The 23,395-nt window shown below is 41.5% G+C and overlaps 1 protein-coding gene across 10 annotated transcripts in view; it reads left to right on the top strand.

Annotated features, from left to right (window-relative positions):
* The window catches only part of SIPA1L1 (signal induced proliferation associated 1 like 1), a 313,038-nt gene that overhangs the window by 195,884 nt on the left and 93,759 nt on the right, over nt 1-23,395 (top strand). For all 10 annotated transcript variants that reach the window (XM_058655252.1, XM_058655253.1, XM_058655255.1 and 7 more), the window contains 2 exons: nt 10,873-11,003; nt 14,159-14,347. In XM_058655252.1, coding sequence (XP_058511235.1) covers nt 10,873-11,003; nt 14,159-14,347 — 320 coding nt within the window. The remainder of the gene's footprint in view (nt 1-10,872; nt 11,004-14,158; nt 14,348-23,395) is intronic.

Below are 23,395 nucleotides of genomic sequence, written 5' to 3'. Positions count from 1 at the left end.
CATCCCTCCTTCCCGTCCTCTCTCCTGCATCCTCCGCTGTCACACACGCGAAAACGTGTCTTCCAGGTCAGCACTGACATGCGTGCTCAGCATATTTTTTCAGTAGTTTTTAAAATTAACTGTATCTTCACTCACTCATTTATTCAATCGTTTGAATGATAGTGAGGATCTGCTTTGTCCCAGATACAGGTCCTGGGGCAGAACAGTAATCAACAGTATCCTTCCTTCATTCACTCTTTATTTAGTGCTACTGAGGTGAATTTAATAAGCAGGACTGCATTAAATTAAGAAGCTTCTGTACAGCAGCAGAAACAATCAACAAAGCAAAGAGGCTACCAACAGAATGGGAGAATATCTTTGCACACTAAACAATGGAAAAGGGACTGATATCCAGGATTTACAAAGAGCTTCAGAAATTCTACAGCAAAGCAAACAGCCCTGTTAAGAAATGGGTGAAGGAGATGAAGGAATGTTTTTCAAAAGCACAAATTCAGATGGCTAATAGATGTGAAAAAAGCTCACATTCCCTAGCTATTAGGGAAATATAAATAAAAGCCACATTGAGGACCTGGTGTGATAGCCTAGTGGCTAAAGTCCTGGTCCCATGTGGGCACTGGTTCATGTCCTGGCCGCTCTGCTTCCCTTCCAGCTCCTTGCTTATGACCTGGGAAAGCAGTCGAGGACGGCACAAAGCCTTAGGACCCTGCACTGATTTGTGAGACCTGGAAGAGGCTCCTGGCTTAGGATTGGCTCAGCTCTGGCAGTTGTGGCTGCTTAAGGAGTGAGCCAGTAGATGGAAGGTCTTTGTAAATATGCAAATCTTTGTAAATCTGACTTTCCAATAAAAATGAATATTTAAAAAAGAAAAGAGAAACATTGAGGTTTCACCTAACTCCAGTGAGATTGTGGCCTAAATTTGATAATCTACTAACACCACCTGCTGGTGTGGATGTGGGAAAAAAGGTGCTCTATCCACTGGTGATGGGGGAATGTAGTCTAAGGGTGCTAAGACTACTGAAAATTGATATTTCATATGATCCAATTTCTTATTTCTGGGAATATGTCCAAAGCAGCTGAAATCTGCATATGAGAAAGTGACCTGAAACCCTGTATTTATAGCAGCGTGATCCACAGTAGTGAAGCCATGGAAGTAACCCAGATGCCCATTGAAGGAGGAATGGATAAAGAAATTGGTACAGATACTCCATGGAATACTACTCAGCCAATAGAAAGAATGGAATTCTACTATTTGCAATAAATTGTCCCAACCAAAAACCAGTCTGTTCAGTGAGATAAGCCAGTCCAAAAAGGACAAGTATCGTATGTTCGCTCTGATATAAGGCAGTCTTCATGCAAAATACAAAACAAATGTAGGTGAACAGATATATTTTTTCTCATAGATAAACTGTATAATGGAGGCTAGCATACCTGAAATTGAAGATACCTTGCAGTATTCATTTCTACTTATAAATCAAGGGAGGACTCCCAGTGGAACAACTGAACAGACTTCAAAAACATGATGCTAGATTTCTGCCTTTGTTTATACTAGGGTGTGGGTAGCAGAATGTTGGACCTGTTGCTGGAGGATTACACTGCTGTAATAAAATGAGGGGGAATCCCTAGAACTACAAAACTACCATGAAAAATGTTAAAATTAATTTTTAAAATTTCAAAGAAAATATTAAAGTGTCTAAGTAATCTTTGTTTCCTCTGTCTGGAACCCCATTCAGATGGAGGATGAACCCTAAATTCTCTCTTCCCTTGTAAGGGAACTTCAATTCTGTTCCATTCTCATCAGTTTTGCCTTCTAAGCAAGGGATGTTACGCAGCTGCGTGTGCTCTGTTACCTGTTCTCACATGTGTAATCCCTGAGAACTCACTCTTCTTTGCTGTGGTTCTTCGGAGGCGCCTTCCCTTGCCTGTAAACCTTTCACTTCCCTGCTGATGTGAATGCACAGATGTGGCTGCCTTCCACTGAATGACCTGAGTCTTCAGTTTTCTCTCCTGCTTCTCTTGCTTCTCTTGTCGATGCTATTGGTCTTCAGTTGTCCAAAGATGCTTATCACGTTTATGACTGGTGGCGGCTTGGAGGAACTTGTTCCCTGTAGTCCTGGGGGTCCCCGGCTGGCCTCCCATTGGCCTATGAGGACTGATGGCCAGCTGTAAAGGTAGAGAATGGGATGGAACGCAGGTGCAGCTCGGCGGGCGGGGCTTCTGCACCTTGTGTGTCTGAGCACCCTGTGTGGGGCTGTGTAGGTCTCCCTTCCTCATGGGCTACCCTCCAGGCTTAAGAAGCTGATCCCTCCTTGTCAGACATACAGCTCTCCCACCACTCACCCATATCTCCCCGCACAAGGCTCCGTAGGCTACACTGGCTCACAGCCAGTCTAAGCACTCCCCTGAAGATGAGGACTGCAAATCAGGAGGATCAGCAGAGGTTTTATAAATAAGTGACTGTTTGGTACCTGTGCAAAATAAAGGATTTTTTGAATTAAGGATCCGGCTTATCCCAAGTAGCATCAGGCAGAGGTAGCAAGGATCCTGTCAGTGGCCTTGTGCTGTGCTCCAGGCAGTGAATCATGTTTTCTTTCTGTTTTGTTGCTCTTGAGGAAATGAGACCACAAAGAAGTCTGTGTGTGGTCAGGATGGTTTTGTGGAAATTAACCAAGACCACCAGTTGATCCCCATAAGCACAAACCACTGTTCCTGAGACTGATTTTTAATTACTGTGTAAATTTCAAAAGACAACTGCTAGTGGTGTTAAGGCTGTGTAGTGTAACAGTCCGTTGAATACTTGGAATATTGATTTTTAATCTTCGGATATTTCCCTTTTAAAAAAATTTATCTATTTGAAAGGCACAGTTACAGAAAGAGAGGGAGGGACGTACAGAACGCCTTGCATTCTCTGGTTCACTCTCCAAATGGCTAAGAAAGCTAGAGCTGTGCCAGGCTATAGTCAGGAGCCAGGAGCTTCTTGCAAGTCTCCCATGTCGGTGCACGCACCCCAAGAACATTGGGGCATCTTCTGTTGCTTTCCCAGGCACATTAGCAGGGAAATAAATTGGAAGTGAAGCAGCTGAAATTTGAACCCATGCCCATTTGGGATGCTGGCACTGCAGAAAGGAACTTAATGTGCTACACCACAGTGCCTTCCCTGGACATTTGTTCTATCTCCTGTGTGCACCACCCCCCACCTGCCAAAAGATTTTATTTCTTTGTCATTAGAGAAGTTAATTGTTTAAAACAATTATTGTGTGGGTGTGTTGCATAGTAGTTAACGTTCTTCTTGCAGTACATGCATGCAAACCTTGCTGGAGTTTAGTTTAGTCCATGGTCTCCCATTTGCGGACTCAACTTCCTGCTCATGTGCCCGCCTGCTTGCTTGGCAGCAGATGGTGGCTTAAGCATTTGAGTCCCTTCATCCATGTGAGAGAGCTGGATTGAGCTCTGGCCATTGGAGCAAAAATTTCCTTGTTTCTTTGTCTTTTTATTAAAATAAAATAAATATCTATCTAATTTAAATAAAAATATATATTACATATAGTATAAATTAGATACATATAAAATATGTATCTAATTCTGTCTGTTCCTTTGTAATAGTGACCAGCAAAAAAGTTCACATCATATTGCTACTACTTTTTTCCTTTTTATTTCCAAGGATTTTCTTGATATTTTTTCTTTAACAATTTCATTGCAATTTATTAATGTCAGCATTATTTTGTAATAAATCTTGCCCTTTTTTTAGGGCAGTTAGAGTCCTATATATGGCTGTTTAGTTTGATGCCATTTTAAACGCCATAAACTCCATGCAGTTTTGGCAAGTAGAACACCCCACTTTTTTTAAGACTTATTTATTTTTATTGGAAAGCCAGATACACAGACAGGAGGAGAGACAGAGAGGAAGATCTTCCATTTGATGGTTCACTCCCCAAGTGGCTGCAACGGCTGGAGCTGAGCCAATTCAAAGCCAGGAACCAGGAGCTCTTCCGGGTCTCCCACACAGGTGCAGGGTCCCAAGGTTTTGGGTCGTCCTCTACTGCTTTCCCAGGCCACAAGCAGGGAGCTGGATGGGAAGTGGAGCTGCTGGGATTAGAACCGGTGCCCACATGGGATCCTGGCGCGTGCAAGGCAAGGACTTTAACCACTATGCTATTGTGCCGGGCCCGAACACCCCACGTTTTAAGAGTTACCCATGGAAAGATTTGTAACTGTAAGTACAGAGCACTCTGTAAATGTGAGTAGTTATTCTTGTGCAACAATAATTATAAGCTTAGTGCAGTGCTATGGGACAGAATTCTGGCGTGTGGCCAGTCCTCAGCAACTGTCCCCATCCATTACTCTGTCCTGCTTTTGGTTATGATGCAAACCCTTATGCTATTTAGTTCTCATGGAACCTCACCCTTATAATTACGTCCCCTTTGGGTACCTCAAACAGAATGTCCAAATAGTGCTTGTCCCCAAAAGAGCTACAGTTGGTCTCATTTTGTTCTGTAAGCCTACTTTTCTTTTTTTTTTTTAAACAGGCAGCTGAAAGAGCTGCCATAAGTTCCTCAGACAACTGTAGCAGCTTGGGCTGGGCTAAGGTTAAAGCTGAGAGCTGGGAACTGATTCCAGGTCTCCCACATGAATGAAAGGAACTGAAGTGTTTGAGCCCTGAGCGCTGCCTCCTAGGGCGCATGCCAACAGGAAGCTGGAGTCAGAAGTTAGAAACTGAACCAGCACTGCAGAGTGGGACGCAGGCCTCCCTGCTGATGTCTCACCTCCTGGCCAGATGCCTGTAATTGTTTTTTTTTTTCTTCTTACTGTTTAATTTATTCTTTTTTGATTAGTCTTTTTCTAACCTAGTGATTTCATTCATCAGATTAAGCTGAAGAAGTTGCATACAAGCAAAACGTCTGAGCAATTTGAACCCGACAGGTAGAGATAAGCAGCTTTACAGAAACTGCTGTAGTGAGTGGGATTTGGAATTTTATTGGGACGCTCTGTCTCATGGAAGTAGCGAGGATAAGAATTCATTCTGTCGTCTGAACTGAAACTTGTAACCCAGCGCCTAGGCTGTTTTAACAAAGAGTATTTTTTAACGGGTAAATAAGTTTAACTCAGTCTGCTAGTAAGTTGTTATTCCTCTGTTCTCTGGTCGGCTGAAACATAATGAGGCCCAAGTCTGTTATTTATTTGTGTCTTTAGCATCTCCGTTCCACACTGACGTCTCCTATCTTTGTTACAGAGAATGGAACTGGTGTTTATTCTTCCTTCTGTAGAGTCAGTTATAGCAGCTCTAAGATTAGAATGTGAACTTCTGGCTTTAACGTCTATTTTGCTCTTTTGTTTCCTTACATGGTTAGTACCAATTCTGTATTATCAGCTACAGCTCCACCAACCACTAGTCTTTCATTTCAGGAAAATCATTTTGAATTGTGTTAGACGTCAGATAATAGCTGTTTTATTTGCTTTGTGCTTCTGCGATTTGTGTTTATGATGTCTGTTTTCCCTGTTTAAAATTTTAAGTGAGCAATTATGAAGAAATGTCTTAAGTCATAAATTACAACTGGTCGAATTATTTATAAGAAGTGAAAAGTGAAAATCTTTGCTGTGCAGTTACACTTAGTCCAGATTATTCTGATGTCCTTGGAGAAGCTGAAATGTTAATACATAGCCTACAGATAATACAAGACCAAAGTGAACAATCCAGAGATTTCTGGTTAGAGCCCTATAACTTTTGTGATTATGGTTTTTTTTTCTTGATGCCAGACTTCTTTTGATGTGTGTGTATGTATTCGCACACTGTTTAAAATCTAATTATTTGACTGTATCTATTCTTATTACTTACAGCTTTGAACTATTTGCCGCTTCTCTCCTCCGTGTATCTGAAATTTGCATTATTCAGGATTATAAAGTGATCAGCCAGAACCAGTTACTTGTGTGGAGTATTCTGTGATAGTAGAGCCACTCATTAGCACTCTAAACCATCCTTGTTAAAACTGTACAGCTGTATGCCAGTGTTCCCGTGGAGTGAACTAAACCATTCTTGAGGTATCTGCATCCCACACTGGAGTGCCCAGTTGAATCTTGACTGCTCTCCACTTCACATCCAGCTCCCTGCTCACGCACCGTATAGGTAGCGGGTGGTGGCCCAAGTATTTGTCATCCACATGAAAGACTCAGACGGAGTTTGAGGCATTTGTGGAGCGAAGCCAGCCTCCCACGAGGTGGTGCAGTTGACTTACTGACCCAAATTACCAGAAGGTTACAACACTGCCTTTAGATTTTGAATTGAAGGGTCTTGTGTTCATGTGGAAGGCATTTTTGTTTTCTTCTACAATGATTTTTAGCTAAGATCAGAAAAACAAAACAAAATCTGGAAACACTGGGAGTTTATTTAGTATGATGAGTTCTTATTCAAGCTGAAATACCTTTGGAATAAGCATGAGAGTAGTGAATTGAACTCAAGATGGTGGGCCAGCTTCTCTGTCAGTGCCGGGGGAACCAATGTAAGTGAAGATTGTCAGGAAATGCTATTTTGCAAATAATAACCAGAACCAGTTGGAAAAAATTGATACTTCTTCACAAATACTTACAAATCCAATAAGATCACCATGCAACCGAGAGATGGTTTTGTTTGAAGTTGGTTTTATAATTATAACATCCTCATTCTTCCAACTCAAATCTGTTACTTTAGCAACTAGGTAAAATTGCATGGACATGTAAGGACAGTTGGGTTTTGATGATGATTCTCCGTTAAAGGACTTAGATGACGTTTTATTATAAGTAATGTATTCTTCATTTTAATGTTATATTAGCTTATTTATAATGTCTCTTCATTTTTCATGTAATAAAATGACTTATGTTTATATCTTATAAATTCAAGTTTTTTATGTTTCTAAAGTTTTGTATTTAATACTCTGGTTTCTCTTCAGATCATATAAATCTTTTGCCTTTTACTAAAGTTTTATATCTGAGATATATTAAATATTTGGACTCATTGATTTTGGTTTAAAATTTGTAACTCTTTACAGTAAAATAATAGTATTTTCTCATTTGATCACTCTTGTGGAAGATTTCTGAATGATATCCATGAGACTAAAAGATAAAAGGACTTAATTAAAAAAAAAAAAAGTACTACAATATGGACATAATAGTATTACCCACTTCCCTATACCCCCTGAACCTTTTTTAATTTTTTTAATTTTTTTTTGTTCTTTAACCGTAACTAACTATGTAAAGATTGTCAACAACAATACAATAAAATAGATTTAAAAAAAAAAGTACTAGTGGGAAGAGTGTTCAAAGGTTTTTGAATGAGAAAGAACATAGTGAAGTTGAGTACCTGAAAGCTCAGTATAGTTGGTTGTCAGAATTTGGAAGGCGAAGTTTAGACTGGAATAATAGTGTTGATGGCTATGAGGAACCCAGGGAAGGAGTTTGATTTTAGTTGTAGTTGATTAGATTTGCATTTTAGTCTGGCTACTGTGTGAACAAAATGAATGAAAGAAAACTAGTTATTAAACACACTGTGGCCAATAATGAGTTGGATAAATCTGAGGTAGTGAGCTAACAAAGTAGATGGTAGAGGTATTTGGGAACAGATGCATCTAAAGGCCATGGCAGTGGAGATGGTGTGAGTCCCTGAGTGAGTGTGGTATTGGTTGCTGAAGTAGTGACTGCAGGCTTAAGTGGGCAGGTGAAGGGTTCTGCTGACACCCTTGTGGGTAGTTCTGGGGTTTAGACAAGAATGGACCGGACTTGTGGCCTTCAGAACATTGTTCCCTTTGAGCTGGCAGTTGAGTTTCTGCAAATGGTTGGAATAGAGTAAAGAGGACTGGAAACTGAGCAGGAACAGCTGGAGTGGTGCAAGTCAAGTTAGGAAGGGCGATGACATGCAGCTGAGAAATAGGAGTTCTTTGTGAAAGCGGAGGGGATTCCGTATGTGGGATGCTTCTGAGAGGTGGAGCAAGATCTGCTTTAAGGCAGTTGTTGCTGACTTGTGCAGTAAGAATCAAACTGTAATAATTCTAAGGTGGACTGGACAATTCTTTTTTTATTTTTTTTAAGATTTATTTATTTTTATTACAAAGTCAGATATACAGAGAGGAGAGACAGAGAGGAAGATCTTCCGTCCGATGATTCACTCCCCAAGTGAGCGCAACAGCTGGTGCTGTGCCTTTCCGATGCCGGGAACCAGGAACCTCTTCCAGGTCTCCCACGCAGGTGCGGGGTCCCAAAGCTGTGGGCCGTCCTCGACTGCTTTCCCAGGCCACAAGCAAGGAGCTGGATGGGAAGTGGAGCTGCTGGGATTAGAACCGGCGCCCATATGGAATCCTGGCGCGTTCAAGGCGAGGACTTTAGCTGCTGTGCCACAGCGCCGGGCCCAGATTAGACAATTCTTGAAGAAATTCCTAGTGAAAGGAAAGAATTCCTGCTTTAGTTCTGAAGGATGCTATGGGAAACAAATTAGGGTAGGAGGTTCTTCAAAATTTTTTCTTGGAGAAATGAAATCAAAGGATTGCTTTGATGCAAAAAAATTAAAAGTTTGTATGTACTGCAAAGTTTCAAAAACCCCTTTTACACAGATTTCAAAAGATTTTATACCCCAATAAACTTGCCTTTTTGGTTTTCCACTGACTTTTTCAAATACTGTCATCCATTTAAAGAAGGAGACTTGAGCCTGATTAGATGGTGATGATAATACTGAGCAACTAGAGAAGGGGAAGTTGAAGATCACGGAGATGGAGGCAACCATGTCTCTGAGAAGGTGGAGGCAAGGGGACTGAGAATATAGGGTAAGATAAAGTTTGGGGTTGTAAGTAGAAGGAAGCAGCCATCTGGATGTAGGGTGTGAGTGTGAGAGAGAGAAGACGAGAGAGGAAGAAAGAGGATGGTAAAGATTGAGCAAGTTTGCTTATGGAATAGTGTCTTATTTTTGTGTGTTGTAGGCAGCATTGTGATTTGTTGAGATTGAGAAAGATAAAAACATTAGTAGAGAGTGTTTGAAAAATCAGCTCTGTGGAAGCAAGAGCTGAATAGGGTGTGCTTGAGGTTGAGTTACGAGCATGAATTTATAGTGGCTGTCCTGTCTCTGAATTTTGTCACTGGCAGAAAAGAACAGTGCCATTTGGCTTTGTCTAGGCTGGGTGAGGGGTATCTAGTTTCCAGAGAGTCAGTTTTTGGTTGAGTCCATGAAGTTCAAAGAATGGAATGAGGTGATCCAGACTCAAGTACACCTGTGATGCCATTGGCTGTTGCGTGCTGAAGTGCCTCAACATCCTGGCAGGCCATTCAAGTGCCCTAGGCTCCTTCAGGAATGGCCCCAGACTGCTGTCTTGTTTTTCTTTAAGTCCTTGTCCGCTTTTTTATGCTCTTTCTGTTTCCTCCCTTTCTGTTTTCTCCTTGTTGTCAGTTGTTCAATCACATTGCTGTCTGCATGCAAGTCTGTATCAGCCCTACACCTTGGACTTTGTCAACATCTGGAGTTATTCCACCTCTGAAATAAAGCTGTGGGCTTGAAGACCAGACAAGCAAGCTTATTAGAGTTGTGTGCAAAGTAAGAGTCCATAACCCCTGAGTGTGGTCCTCGTGTGCCGTGCTTTGAGGGTGTTCATGAGTTTTGTGACATTTTTGGAATGCTCCTCAGTTGTCCGCATAAGGGGTGTTTTGTTGCCTGTGTTCCCATTGTGCTTTCCTTGTTTTGAATTTCCATGGATTATGTTTTTTAGAAGGTACCTTATTTATGATCACATATCTTGCCAGTTGTGCTTTAGTATTGCAAACTAATTACCTATAAATTATGAAAGTTTTAAAATGCCTGTTTAGACATTTGACATTATTCTTAATATTCTCATGGATTTTCAAATACTTATATATCTTGTATGGAAATAACATTCTCAAATAGCTACATTTTTGTGTAAGAATAGCATGCCATGTCACAGTTTGATCATCTCGCCATTTTACATGTAAATGAAACAATTCAATGTAAAGTAAGTGTTTGAGGGGGGGTGTTGAAAAATAAGTTATCCAGTCTAGCTTTTCAGATGTTTCTGTGTTTTATGGACTTCCTCATCATTGAAACTCTTAAGTATTTATCAACCATTTGAAGGAAGTGTGTACTCAGATGCACAATTAGTGCCACTTTTTGGCATTTTCAGTAAATTAACTGAATTTGGATCTCTACCTTCTTGTCTGGAGGGAGGTATGTCCAACTCCAGTCACTTGGATTGGACCCTTGCCCCTGCTCCTAAGGCTGAGCTAAGGTTTGGGGTTTTGGGGTCTGAAGTACAAGGGAAGGCCCTCACTTGTCAGCCTCGGGGGCCACACTGGTTCCCCAGGAGATGCCTGTTCTCCAGGCTTCCACGCTTTTCCTGGAGAGCTTCGGTGCTCACACTCCCACTGGGGAGGCTTTAGAGCTTTCTCCTTTGAGCGCCCCTGTCTCCCTGAGTCCTGTGGGAGTAGAGTGCAGTCCTTCCCATCAACTCCCACTCTCCCCTGTCTAGTGTGGGGGACTCTAATCTGGGAGGAATCCCTCTCTCTTCAAACTGTGTTCTCAAGAGATTTAGGATTTTTTTTTTTTCTTTTTAAAGCTGAAAAGATCTGGCACACACATTGTAGCCTATTTAAATAGTGGGATATAGAAATAGTAGGGGAATCTTTTAAGGGTAATAAGAGCACAGCAGGACATCTCTAATCAACATTACTGTCTCTGGGACAAAATCTTGGCAGCCTTATTTTTATAATTCATTGAAGAATATTAATGTCTGTTAAACGTGTTTACATTTTTTATATAATTTCGTGGTGATGCTCTTAAATACTGAACAGAACCTAATGTTTTCAAAGTGTTGGCTAAATTTCCTAATTTTATTTTCTCTTGTTTTACCTAAGAACACTGGAACTATTTTGGGGCTGATGAGAATCTTGGTCCAGTGGCTGTGAGCATTCGAAGGGAAAAACCAGAAGAAATGAAAGAAAGTGGATCTCCGTACAACTACCGAATAATTTTTAGAACTAGTGAGGTAAGTTGCTAATGAGAGGTTTGAGGCATAAATGAAGTGAGGAAACAATAGCATAGTAGCAATAGCAAAGCTGTTGAATAGCATGTGGTTAAGGAGGTCTTTGGAATAAACAAAGGCTTCTTTCCTTCGGTGCTGATGGGAGTAGATAAGGTGGATAGATAGGAATCCTTTCTTTCCATTTAGCTCTGGATCTGTGCAGTAAATCAACGTGCATTTTGATTAACAGCATATCCACTTAGAGTGGCCCACGGACACTGGAGCCCTCAGAATGTCAAGTGGGTGATAGGTATCTGGTCCAGTGATAAGGATGCCTTGTCCCACGACCTAGTGCCTGGATTTGATTCCCAGCTCTGGCTCCTGACTCCAGTTTCCTGCTAACGCACACAGTTTGAGGCAGTGGTGATGGCTTGAGTGCTTGGGTTCCTGCCACCCACAAGGGAGACCTGCGTTCAGTTCCCCAGTCCTAGCTCCACCTCAGGCTGAAGTGCCTCTCAAATTGAAGACTCCCAGTTAGGACATGGCACGTTCTACTCAGGACAGCCAGCACCGTAAAGGATGGGGTCACCTGAGATTGAGCTCAGTCTTCTGAGCTGTTACCTGGGATATTTTCTGGTTGGCGGAGAAGAGAAGGAACTTCTCTTTTTGTTTTGCAGAACAGCCAGTGTCCCTGCTACCCTGGGAAGCTGTGCACACCTGCTCCCCAGTTCTTTCTACCTCTTTGTCCCCAGGAGGCCTCCACCCCTGGCAGTCCTCACTGCTGCCCTGCCCCTTTGCCCTCTGGGCCACAGCCCCGCTCTGCTCCAGGCTGTGAGGCTCTCTGTTCCTCACCCTGCCCCTGAGGCTCCAGCCCTCTCATTTCACTCTGCCTTTTAGTCATAAATTCTAGGAGCTGTTCTTTGCCACCTAATCTAAAATTTCTATTCCCTTGCCATTTTATAGCCAATTTATGCTTTATTTCTCGCTAGTACTTAACACTGTTTTAGACATTGTACCAACTTGCTTTTGCTTCCTGTTTTCTCTGGCTGTGATATTAGTTAACCCCATTCGGGTGGAGACATTTTATCTGTGTTAGTTACTACACACCCAATATCTAAAACAGAAACCTTTCTCCTTTTCTGCCTTCTCCCAGCTCTGTTTCATCCTGTCCTTGCTACCTCTTCCTCCAGTGCTTAATCACACTTGTGTAATGTTTTCCTTTTCAACAAACAGTCCTGATTTAATTGTGTGAGACTTTTCATAGAGAAAAACTTAGGATTCTTTTTATACACTTTTTAAATGGTTGCTAATTTGTACTTACTGGAAAAGCAGAGCCACAGATAAAGATCTTCTACCCGCTGGTTACTCCCCAAAGGCCTGCAAGCAGTCGGGGTGGGCCAGAACTTCATCCATGACTCCCATGTGGGTTACATGGACACATAGACCCTGAGCCTTCACCTGCTGCCTCCTAGGATGCTTTAGCAGAAAACTGGGTCAGAAGTAGAGTAGCAGAACTTAAACTAGACACTGATACAGGATGCAGGCATTCCAAGCGGCAGCTTAACCTACTGTGTCATGACCTAAGCCCCCTGATGAAAATATTTTAAGTATTAGTCTCTTCCCTAAGTCTTGGAGAGTCACCTCACTGTTGCTGTTGAAGCCAGGTCAATAGAAGGAAGACGGGTTTTTTAATTAGGACTTTTTACTAGGACTTCTCATATTGCTAAGAACTGATGCTAGGACTTACATGATCAACAATATTTCCCTTCCAAAGCTTCAGTAAAAGGCACCAAGATAACAGAAATTCAAGAAACTCATTTGTAATAGAAATGATCAATGCAAAAAAGAAATCAGAATGACCTTGCAGACATCTGAAAAAAGCTTGTTTCTGAATAGTCTTAGAGTGCATGAATGTTTTCAGATAAACACACATGAGGCCTGATGTGGGCTCTCTTCTTGTTTCTGGAAGTTTGTAGTTTTTTGGATTTAAGCATAAACCATTGTTTTTCTCATCTCTTTTGACTTCTGTAAAGTCCATGGCCATCACAGGATGGATGATTCCCATTTCTGGCCCTGCCTTCTAAAACAAGAACACTGCCAGTCTTAGAAGCCTTAATCCAAGTATGTTATTATCCCATGAAAGGAAGAGTCCAGTAGTTACAGAGTTATTCAGCTGTTTCCCATGACTTACAAACAGAAGAAAAACAATTCCTGTTCACATTAAATAATAGGAGAAAGATGGGTTTTATATACATTGTTATTTGAGAGAGGCTATACATAAATGAGAGGGAACACATACTTATCAAATGAGTAGGTTGCAAATAGTTCCATTATCTTTTCTCATATTGACAGTTAGTCGTTTCTTGTCATTTGGATCAAGTGGCAGGTGCAGGCATGGCTTCCATGGCCATCCTCCTCTTGGTTTCCATGTTCCCTGCTGATCCTTATGTCACGTTTTGCTTCTTACCTAAGGACTGCTACACCTACCTAATTATATTTCCTGCTTCCAGTGTCTTCTCTTCATGGGTCACCTCCTCTGCTGACTTCCTTCCCTCCCTCTCTCCCTCCCTCCCTCTCTTTTTTTGTGAAGATTTTTTTTAAAGAACCAGAAAGAGATTTTCCCTCTGCTGATTAACCCCACGAATGGCTGCAACAGCCAGTACTGGGCCCAGCCAAAGCCAGAAACAAGGAACTTCATCTGGGTCTCCCACGTGGCTACAGAGGCCTTACTACTTGTGCCACCCTCCACTGTTTTCCCAAGTACATTAGCAGAGGACTGGATCAGAAGTAGAGCAGCCAAGACTTAAACTCAGATGGCTCCCCTAATGAGATGCAACATTGCAGGCAGAGGCTTTAAGCCACCATATTATAATGATTGACCCAATTTTAATTTTAATTGTCTGTGTAGCATTATAAAGCCTACCGAGACCTTAATTTTTACAGATCTCCTTCACATTTAAGTATACTCCAGGGGTTTCAACAGGTTCCATTTGACCTTTCCTGGGTCTGCTAGAGAGAGATGGTCTTACATATCTTAGTCATTTCTCTCATTCTTCCTCCTCTGGCTCAACCAATTCACAGTCTTTTTGCTACTGTGTTAGGAGCCTAGAGTGTGTGTGGAATGTTGAGTTGCCCCGCAGCCCCAGGGAGACCTCACCACTGCTCTGCCTCTCTTTCAGCTCATGACTCTAAGGGGTTCGGTCCTGGAGGATGCCATTCCTTCAACAGCCAAGCACTCAACAGCCCGAGGGCTGCCTCTGAAGGAAGTGCTGGAGCATGTGATTCCTGAGCTCAGCGTCCAGTGCCTGCGCTTGGCCTTCAACACCCCCAAGGTCACAGAACAGCTCATGAAACTGGATGAGCAAGGGGTGAGTTGTTTTGGAAGAACATTCCTGAAGCTCAGGTTTCCTAGGGGCTTGTAAGATGCAGACATGGCTGCTGCTTTTCATGGCTGGGAAAACTGATATCTTCTATCTGAAGTTATTTACCTTTTCTTACCTGGGAAACCATGTCAGAAATTGGTAAGTAGGATACTTGAATGTGTTCTCTTTTGTTTGTCTTCCATACATGCAGCCAGTTTTCATGTTTCTGGGAATAAGTATAGCAGTAACAAGGTTACAGCACAATAATAATGTTACTATAGTAACCATTTCTACAGTAATAATAATAAGTAACACTTATCAGCATGGTCACCAGGCTTTGTTGTAAGAACCCTTAAATGTCCTGTTAATCTCCCAGCCCTGTGAGAATGGGATCTTATTGTCCCCCATTGTAGATTTAACAAATATGGCACAGTCAGATAAACTTATGAATCCAATTTCCAATAATAAGCTGTGGAATCAGGGTTATATACAGTGTGCCTCACAGCCTGTGATGGTTAGCCACTACACTGTAAAATTCTTACAAAAAGTTTGAACCCTATTAGTACCACTGAAGATGTATTTTAGCCGAAATCAAAATGTTCAAGATTTTCTCCTTCTATTATTCTGGTGCCAACATATGGATACTCTTGATTTTTTGCATATTTCCTGAAGGTGGTTGTAGTTTTAACATTGTCTTAAGATATTCTTCCAAAGGCGGAGGGTGGAGGGAAGAAATTTTTCCAAAAGTAAGATTGGCCCAAAGGTTGTTAGACTTTTTCTTAACTATTAAAAGCTTTGAATATTATTAGGATGAATGGAACTCTTAAAAAAAGCAGTCATCTTCAAGGTGTGTTTGATTTTAGCCAGTGGTAGTATGTAATTAACTAATCAATCAATAGTTGGATGTAATTGTTATCCCTGTTTTTCTATCCATTTTCTTTTTCATAATGGACAGTTAATGTCTGTTTTGTATCTGCGCTTACACAATACTGTTTAATGCATATAACATTGAATTTGAAATGCTTTGAATACCTCGGAAGACAACTGATCATGAGTTCAAGTACCCGAGGAACTGTTTTTCACTAAATATACTTTCTTACAAAGGAAGAATATAAAAATGGAAATTCGACTTAACTTTATTCATTTCAGTAACTTTATCATGGGGAAAAGCCATAGGTTAGATGTTGATAATATATCATGTGTGTAATATTTCCAAATTTACATTAGAATGGATTATTTTCAGAGAGTTTATTGCCAGTTTCTTTGTTTTAATAACCCTGAATAAAAAGTGGGTACTGTAGTGGTGGATGTGTTACGGGACTTCTGGTGCTGACAAGTGATGAACATTTTTATGGTCCTACCCCAGAGGACAGATAAGGACATTATAATACCTTTCATTCAGAATTAAATTTATTTAATTCATAAAACTGGAGATTCTGAAATTATGGCTTTCTTACTCTTGAGGGCATTAAAACATCTTTCCTTCATGAGTTACTAATAAAACATCATAGTTATATTCTTTTTTGGATTTTGTAGCAGAATTCAACTGTGGTAGTCAAAGTGAGTCTCTCCAATTTTATTTTGGAAATAAGAGCATTAAATATATTGCTCTGTTTAGTATGGCTAACACTAAATGGCATTAGTGTCTAGGGAGTAGAAGCTAGAAGCTGAAAGCATGAGCCCACCCCCATGTCTGAACTGAAGGACACCACCATTCGGCCTGTGTCTCTTCTGTTTCCATAGCAAGGGAAGTCACAACTGCACTGGTAGAAACCACATGATGTGTTAACTCAGGCTTGTAGTCTAGGGAGTTGTCTTTCTGGGAGGGAATATCGTTAGTGTCGTGGATTCATTTTCAGAATGTTTTGGTGCCTTTACAAATACAGATTTTAAAGAAGAGCTTGTATAAATACTGTCCTTTGTACACATAAATCATTGCAAATAATTTATCTTCCATTTTTGTCATTTTTAAAAAATTCTATGTTTTTGTATAGCCTTATGTTTAAACAGATTTTGTGGCATGAGATCAGGAAGCTGGACTTGCCAAGAGGGGCTTTAACATCTGCCTTTAAATTTTACTTAATTCCTTGGATAGCTCTTGTATTCTTTGTAAATGACTCACATAATAAAGCTTGAGAAAGCTGTTTGTTTACTATATTTGGCAAATTTGCCTTTCCAGTCTTTAGTGCTTTATTTTCTCATTTTTCTTCTTAAACTGGAATGAACAGAAGATTTTTCTGTAAAATCTGTATTTTTCTGTAAAATGCAGGATAAAATAATTGAACAAAGATCTAATTGAACCTGTTTTTCATTTGACCCAACCACGTTGTTGCATATAAGGAACTAACTTGAATATTTCAATGACTGAATACTTTTTAAAAGATTTATTTATTTTTATTGGAAAGTCAGATTTACAGAGAGGAGGAGAGACAGAAAGATCTTCTGCCTGCTGGTTCACTCTCCAAGTGGCACAGTGGCCAGAGTTGAGCCAGTCCGAAGCCAGGAGCTTCTTCCAGGTCTCTCCCATGTGGGTGTAGGGTCCCATGACCTTGGGCTGTGCTCACTGCTTTCCTAGGCCACAAGCAGGAAGCTGGTAGGAAAGTGGAGCAGCCAGGACATGAACTGGCACCCATGCGAAATTCTGGCACATGCAAGGCAAGGATTTTAGATACTAGGCTACTGTGCCGGGCCCAACTGAGTAACTTTACTGTAGAACATGAGTGCCTGCTTTGTGCCTTGCCTTACCTGTCACGTTCTTTCCTGGTACATTTCTGGACCTTTCACTGTTTCAAATGTCCTTTTCTATTATCATGAAACTGATGAAAAGAAGATGAGACTGACTTTTGCAATCAATGTTTCACATTGGCAAGAATTTCAAATGCTTTGTGCCCCAGTCGCTTTGGATAGCTTTGAATGTAGTTTGCTCAGCATGTTCCCAGATCTTCACAATTGCATGACTTGGAGCTCCTCTCACAGTAAAAACAAATCAGAAACCTATCTTGCATTACAGTGTTCTCATCTCTGCTCTGTTGTCTCAGTTCTCACAGCAACCTTTTCTTTCAGTTTCCAGTGAGTGGCAAGGGTGAAATCTTACAGAGGTTCTTCTCCATCTTATCCCTTCAGATTCTGAACACTGGATACAAATTGGCCTAATATAAACTTCATTTTTAAGATGTGGAGTTTCTCCTATATGTTCGTACTGATTTTCAGTCTTTAAAACTATGTTGCAAAGTATTAGAAACTTTATTGTCTATTGTAGTCAGCCTTTTAGTAATATGACCAATTCATTTTGTTTGAAGTTGCCCTATCAGAGCCATTTTTCTTCAACAGCCATTAAAAATCAGCTATGTTTTATCCACTCTGTTCTAGGGGACTGAAAGCTTATCATGCCCAGCCCACCCGCGTTAAGTGCTGTTTTTAAAGCATGCAGTGCAATGCTGGGTCTGTGGCAGGCGTTCAGCAAGCATAAGGTGCTGCTGTTAACAGTACATTAATACCTTGCTAGTAATAGCCCTTTACACATGTTATCTCATTTGTTCCTTGTAAACAGGCTGTTATACAAAGGTACTTCAAGAAATTTCTGGAAATGTGGGATTAAAATATAAGTGGTTTTCTTTGATCTTTCTTGAGTTTTGAAACTCGGGCAAGATTTTTTTTCATAATAGTCTTCATTGAACCTTTAAAAGACTCCTCTTAGCTCATGTATTATGTGCATTTTCACAACCAAGCATGACTTTCAGATCGGATAAAATTTGGCTATGCAAATTATTAAATGCCATGGAGGATAAATAGGCTAAGTGAAACACTGTCCTTATCCATGAAGAAGAGAAGGTCATAAATAATGGTCTCCTGTCGTGGATGTCAGAGTTAATAAGCAAAGTAACAAAGACGCAAACAGCCAGAAATAGCATTGCAAGTCAGTGTGTCCAGATTGGGACTCAGTCATTGGCTCAGACCGAGATGGCGTTACAGGAGCAGAGGAGTTTACCAGACAAGAGAGTAAGCAGTGCTGGTCGGGCGCTGCAGCCCAGTGTGGTATGGCCCACCTGCACCCAGTCCCGGCCCTCATGTGAATTGGCTTGTGTTGCAACCCAGCTTGGCTTGACCTGCATTCCATTCTGGTGCTCAGATTCACCAACGGATGATACGTACTGGCCTAGCCTGGTCTGACCCCAACCTATGCTAAATGTGTGCTGGTGGGTACCTTTCCCTGGCCTGGTCTGGGACGCTCCCTATCGTGGTTCCTGCACTTACCTGTAGGGACTACGTCCTGCTGGAGGAGTTGCCCTGGCTTCTCCATTGGATCCTCTCCCATTGCCAGATACCGTGCATACTGGTGGGTCCGTGAGTCAGCCCTACTTAGTCCACTTTATCCTAGCAGGAACAGTGGCCTTTCCTGACTGGCCTTCAGCCCAATCTGGTTCTTACGGTTGGATGTTTCAGCCCAGCCAAGGCTCGTCCATACCCAGATACAGCTTACACATGGCTCAGTAGGGGCAGAGTCCTAGCCTGGTCCATCCTACATCTACCCTGATCCTCCAGAGCATCAGATGGTGCTGGAGTCTAGTCCAGCCTGGTGCACCCAGCCCCAGTCCACGCTTGTGGCAAGGGATACTGCAGCCATGCCCAGACCAGAACTCCACCCCCCACACTCACCAGTGGGACCCCCAACTCAGTTGGGTGTAGTCTTAGCTCCCCAATCAGGCCTGTTCCCAACCATAAATCGCACACATGCCAGTGGTTGCTCTGACCCAGCTTGGCATAGCCCCTCATCTCTCTTGGCCTTTGCCTTTGTTGCTGTTTCTTAGTATCCCTGGCTCATGCAGACCAGTCGGGGTATGAGCCTAGCTTGGCATGACCTGTGCTCCATCCTGATTTCTGTTCTTCCTTGTGAATTAGGTTTGCTCAGCGCTGCCCAGTCCGCCCTCTTCCAGTTGCAGCTCAGCCCACCCCACATCCTGTTGAGGATGCACATTCGGGTACTGCTACCTTAACCTGCCCAGACTGTTGTCAGTTCCTTTACCTGCAAGTGATGGCAGGTTCCATGGTCACACCTAGCTCAGCCCATCACCATCCCAACTCACGAGCTAACCAGTAGGACTTGTATTTCCACAGGTTTGGGCCCACAATTCCACCAGAGAATCTACCCGCAGATCTGGTTCTCTTGCATATTGGTTAGTGTCTTGACCCTGCCAAGTGTGACCCATCCCCTGTTCCGCCACTCAGTCATGTACTGTACCTAGCCCTGCCAGACAGGCCCCCAGCCATAGGTTTCATGTGGACTGGTGTGTGGCAGTCAGTGATGCTCTATGCTAGCAGCTCATCTCAGTATTCCCATGTGACTTGATGAATCAGTCTGGCCCAAATAGAACTTATGGAATCTCCCCTCCAAACCCTCAGATCTCAGTCCCCAGACTGACAAGCAAGTTCTGTGACCCCATCACTAGGAATCATGCAGAATTTATCCCTTACCCTTATTCACAATAGCCTTATCCCTGGATGTCCCTAGGCAGCAATTACATACCCTAAAAACTCTAGAGCTCGCTGCCGGATGGCCAGCAGACAGAGACTGATGCCCAGCCGCCCAAAGCCTAGGAGACTTGATCACCGTGTGGCAATGGTACACATGGGCCAAGTCCTGGGCATTGGGTCCAACCTGGCTTGGGTACTCTCTGCAAGCAGGTACCATACTGTGGAGGGCTACTGCCACCTGAGCCACGAAGATCGAACTCAAGGGTAACATGTTAAATCCAAATAGTAGTGGAATAGAACTGCATTACAAATATTTAAAGTGCACTGTCAGTTTATAGTAGAGAACATGAATAGTTATGTTTTCATTAGAAAATGCAAATGTCCATATACAGTTGTGATTTTCTGGCAAATGAATATCACCACTGATTTTCTTAATGTTTATTAAAAATGTAGTGAAAGGGCCTAGGACAGTAGCCTAGTGGCAAGATTCCTCGCCTTATATACTCCAGGATCCACATGGATGATGATGGAGCAGTTTTGAGTTGGACTAGTCACCCTCTTCTTTAATGGAGACATTTTGAAAAATTACCCATAAGGGAAACATTTTTTTCCAAAACTGGTGTTTGAATGGAGTCTTTTCCAGTGAGAAGATTCTGCAAATGCTGTGTCCCTTGTTTTAGCATTTGGGGAACATGTGGCCCAGCTGGGACTGCAGTTTGCAGTGCCAGAGACCAGCCAGACTGAAGTCCAATGCATTGAAGATCTTTTGGTTCATAATCCAAAAATAGAGATGTTTCAGTCTTCCCAGCTTCATATTCAGATTGTGTTTTAAATTCAACCGGAAGATAAAATGTTCAGTTAGTTTCTTTCCTACAGAGCTTGTCTTAAGTACAGTTTCTCTCAATGGTCCCCAAATCAGAGCGTTATGTCCCACATCTGTCATTTTCCATTTAATAACCTCTCCACACCATACTACTCACCTTAGTTTTCCTGTGTGTCTTTATGTAGACCTTACCAAGTATTCATATGTGTTTCTACTTCCTCTCGGTTTTTATACTTTTGAGTATAAAGAGACATATTAGGGATAGGACCCAAGTCGCTTCTAAAGATAGCTAACTAGAAGTAAGATATGTGGATCATAAAATGGACTAGCTTTTAGTTTTTTAAGGAAGCTTCACACTGTTTTCATAGTGGCTGCACTAATTTGCATTCTATCTCAGTAGCATAGGAAGGTTGCGTTGTCTCCGCATCCTTGCCAGCATCTGTTGGTTTTTTGAGAATAGTCGTTCTAACTCCTGGTAAGATGATTCCTTACTGTGATTTGGATTTGTATCTCTCCTAGTGACTAGTGATATTGAGAAGTTTTCTGAATATTTGTTGACCATTTGTATTTCTTCTTTTGAAATATATCTGTTCAAATGCTTGGCCCGTTTTTAGCTGGATTATTTATTTTCTTGTGATTGAATTTTTAAACTTTCTTACACTTTCTGGATAGTTCATTCTTTATCAGATGTACAGTTTGCATGTCTCCTCCTGTTTCAGTAGTTACCCCTCCATTCCTACGATTCTTTTTTTATGCAGAAGCTTTGTAGTTTGTATTTCTTTCCTTTTTTTAAGATTTATTTTCATTAGAAAGGCAAATTTACAGAGAGAAGAGACAGAAAGATCTTCCATCTGCTGGTTCACTCCCCAAATGTTTGCCACAGCCAGAGCTAAGCTGATCCAAAGCCAGGAGCCAGGAACTTCTTCCATGTCTCCCATGCAGGTGCAAGATCCCAAGGCTTTGGGCCATCCTCCATTGCTTTCCCAGAAGACAAGCAGGAAGCTGAATGGCAAGTAGAGCAGCCAGGACATGATCTGGCACACAAATAGTATCCTGGCATGTGCAAGGCAAGGACTGTGGTCACTAGGCTACCACACCAGGACCACATTTGTTTCTTGTGCTGCGGCGGGGAGGGGGAAGTTCATATCCAAAAACTCATGGGCTCCATAATGATGTTTAAAAAGGGTGTCCTCTGTTTTCTTCCACTAATTTTATAGATTTAAATGCTATATTTACATCTTTGATCCGGGGTGAGTTGATGTTTGCACAAGGTGAAAGGTTGATGTGAGGTTTGAATCTTACACGAATATATATCTAATTTTCCTAACATTGTCTGCCACTCAGACTGTCCTCCTTCAGAATAATTTTAGTACCGTTGTGGAGAATCAGCTGGGTTTAGCTGTGTGGATCCATTTCGGGGAGCTTTGTCCTGTTCCAGTACTCTGCTTTTGTGCAGTGCCACATTATTTTCTTTGTATTTATATTTTGAAATGAGGAAGTGTGGTGGCTCTAGCTGTGTTCTTCCTATTCAAGATTGCTTTTGGCTCGGGGTCTTTGGTGTTTCTGTACAGATTTGAGGATTATTTCTCTAGTGCTATAAAGATATCGTTAATAGTTTGATGATTACATTGAATCTGTAAGTTGCATTTGATAGTATTGACATAAGTACTAAATCTTTCAGTCGTGAACATGGGAGATCTTTTCATTTTTCTCTTTTCCATTTACTTCATTTTATAATTTTCATTGTGCAGGTCTTTCACAGCCTTGATTAAATTTGTGCCAGAACATTTTGTGAGTTTTAAGGAGCTATTGTGAGAGGGATTCCTCTTGGAATTTTTCCTTGCAAGTTTGTTCCCTGTGTTTAAAAGCTGCTTTATTTCTGTGTGTTAGTTTTGTAGCCACAACTTTACACGGTTTATGAGTTCTGATAGTCCTTTGATGGTGTTTGGGTTTTTTTTAAAAAATAAAGAATAATCAATAGAGAGAATTTCACTTCCTTCTTTCCCCCTTTTAATAGCTTATATATATATTTATTTCTTTTGCATTTGTTTCTTCTGTTCTGGCTAAGGTTTCCATTCAGTACTCTGTTGAATAACAATAATTGTGTAATTTTCTTACAATTGCAGGTCAAAAAGGAAATGCTTTCAACGTTTACCCATTCATTATGACCTTGGCCATGGGTTTGATGTGTATAGCTTTTATTGTGTTGAGGTTGGATCTTTCTGTACTTGATTTGTTCAGGAGTTAAATCGTGAGTGAATGCAAAATTTCATGCTTTTTCTGCACCTGGTTGAGATGACTTTGATATTCATCTTGATTCTGCTGTTGTGGTATTTATTGATTTGCGTGTTTTTTTGAAATTCTAATAACTATTTATTTGAAAGATAGATACAGGCAAAGAAAGAGAACACCAGGCTACTGGTTCACTTGCCAAATACCCACAAAAGCAGTGACTAGGCCTGGTCCGAGCCTGGATCCAAGAACTCAATCTGGGGCTCCCATATGGGTGCCAGAGCCTATTACCTGAGTGACTGCTGCTGTTTCCCAGAGTCTGCATTGACAGGAAGCTGTAATCAGGCCCTTAAGCTGTGTAGCATACCCAGGGACTCCAGTATGGGGTGTGGATCTCCTAACGAATTGTCTGAGCCAGGGAGCTGATTCTCTTCCCCTGGTTTGTATATCCTGACTAATCCTCACCTCCCTGGGATCAATGGTAATTGATCTTTTGGGTATGCAGTTGGTTGCAATCTGAATTCTGT

Source organism: Ochotona princeps, chromosome 26 (genome assembly GCF_030435755.1).
Source record: "Ochotona princeps isolate mOchPri1 chromosome 26, mOchPri1.hap1, whole genome shotgun sequence".
Lineage (NCBI taxonomy): Eukaryota > Metazoa > Chordata > Mammalia > Lagomorpha > Ochotonidae > Ochotona > Ochotona princeps.
The sequence above is the reverse complement of the archived record's forward strand: the minus strand, read 5'-3'. Positions and strand labels throughout refer to the sequence as shown.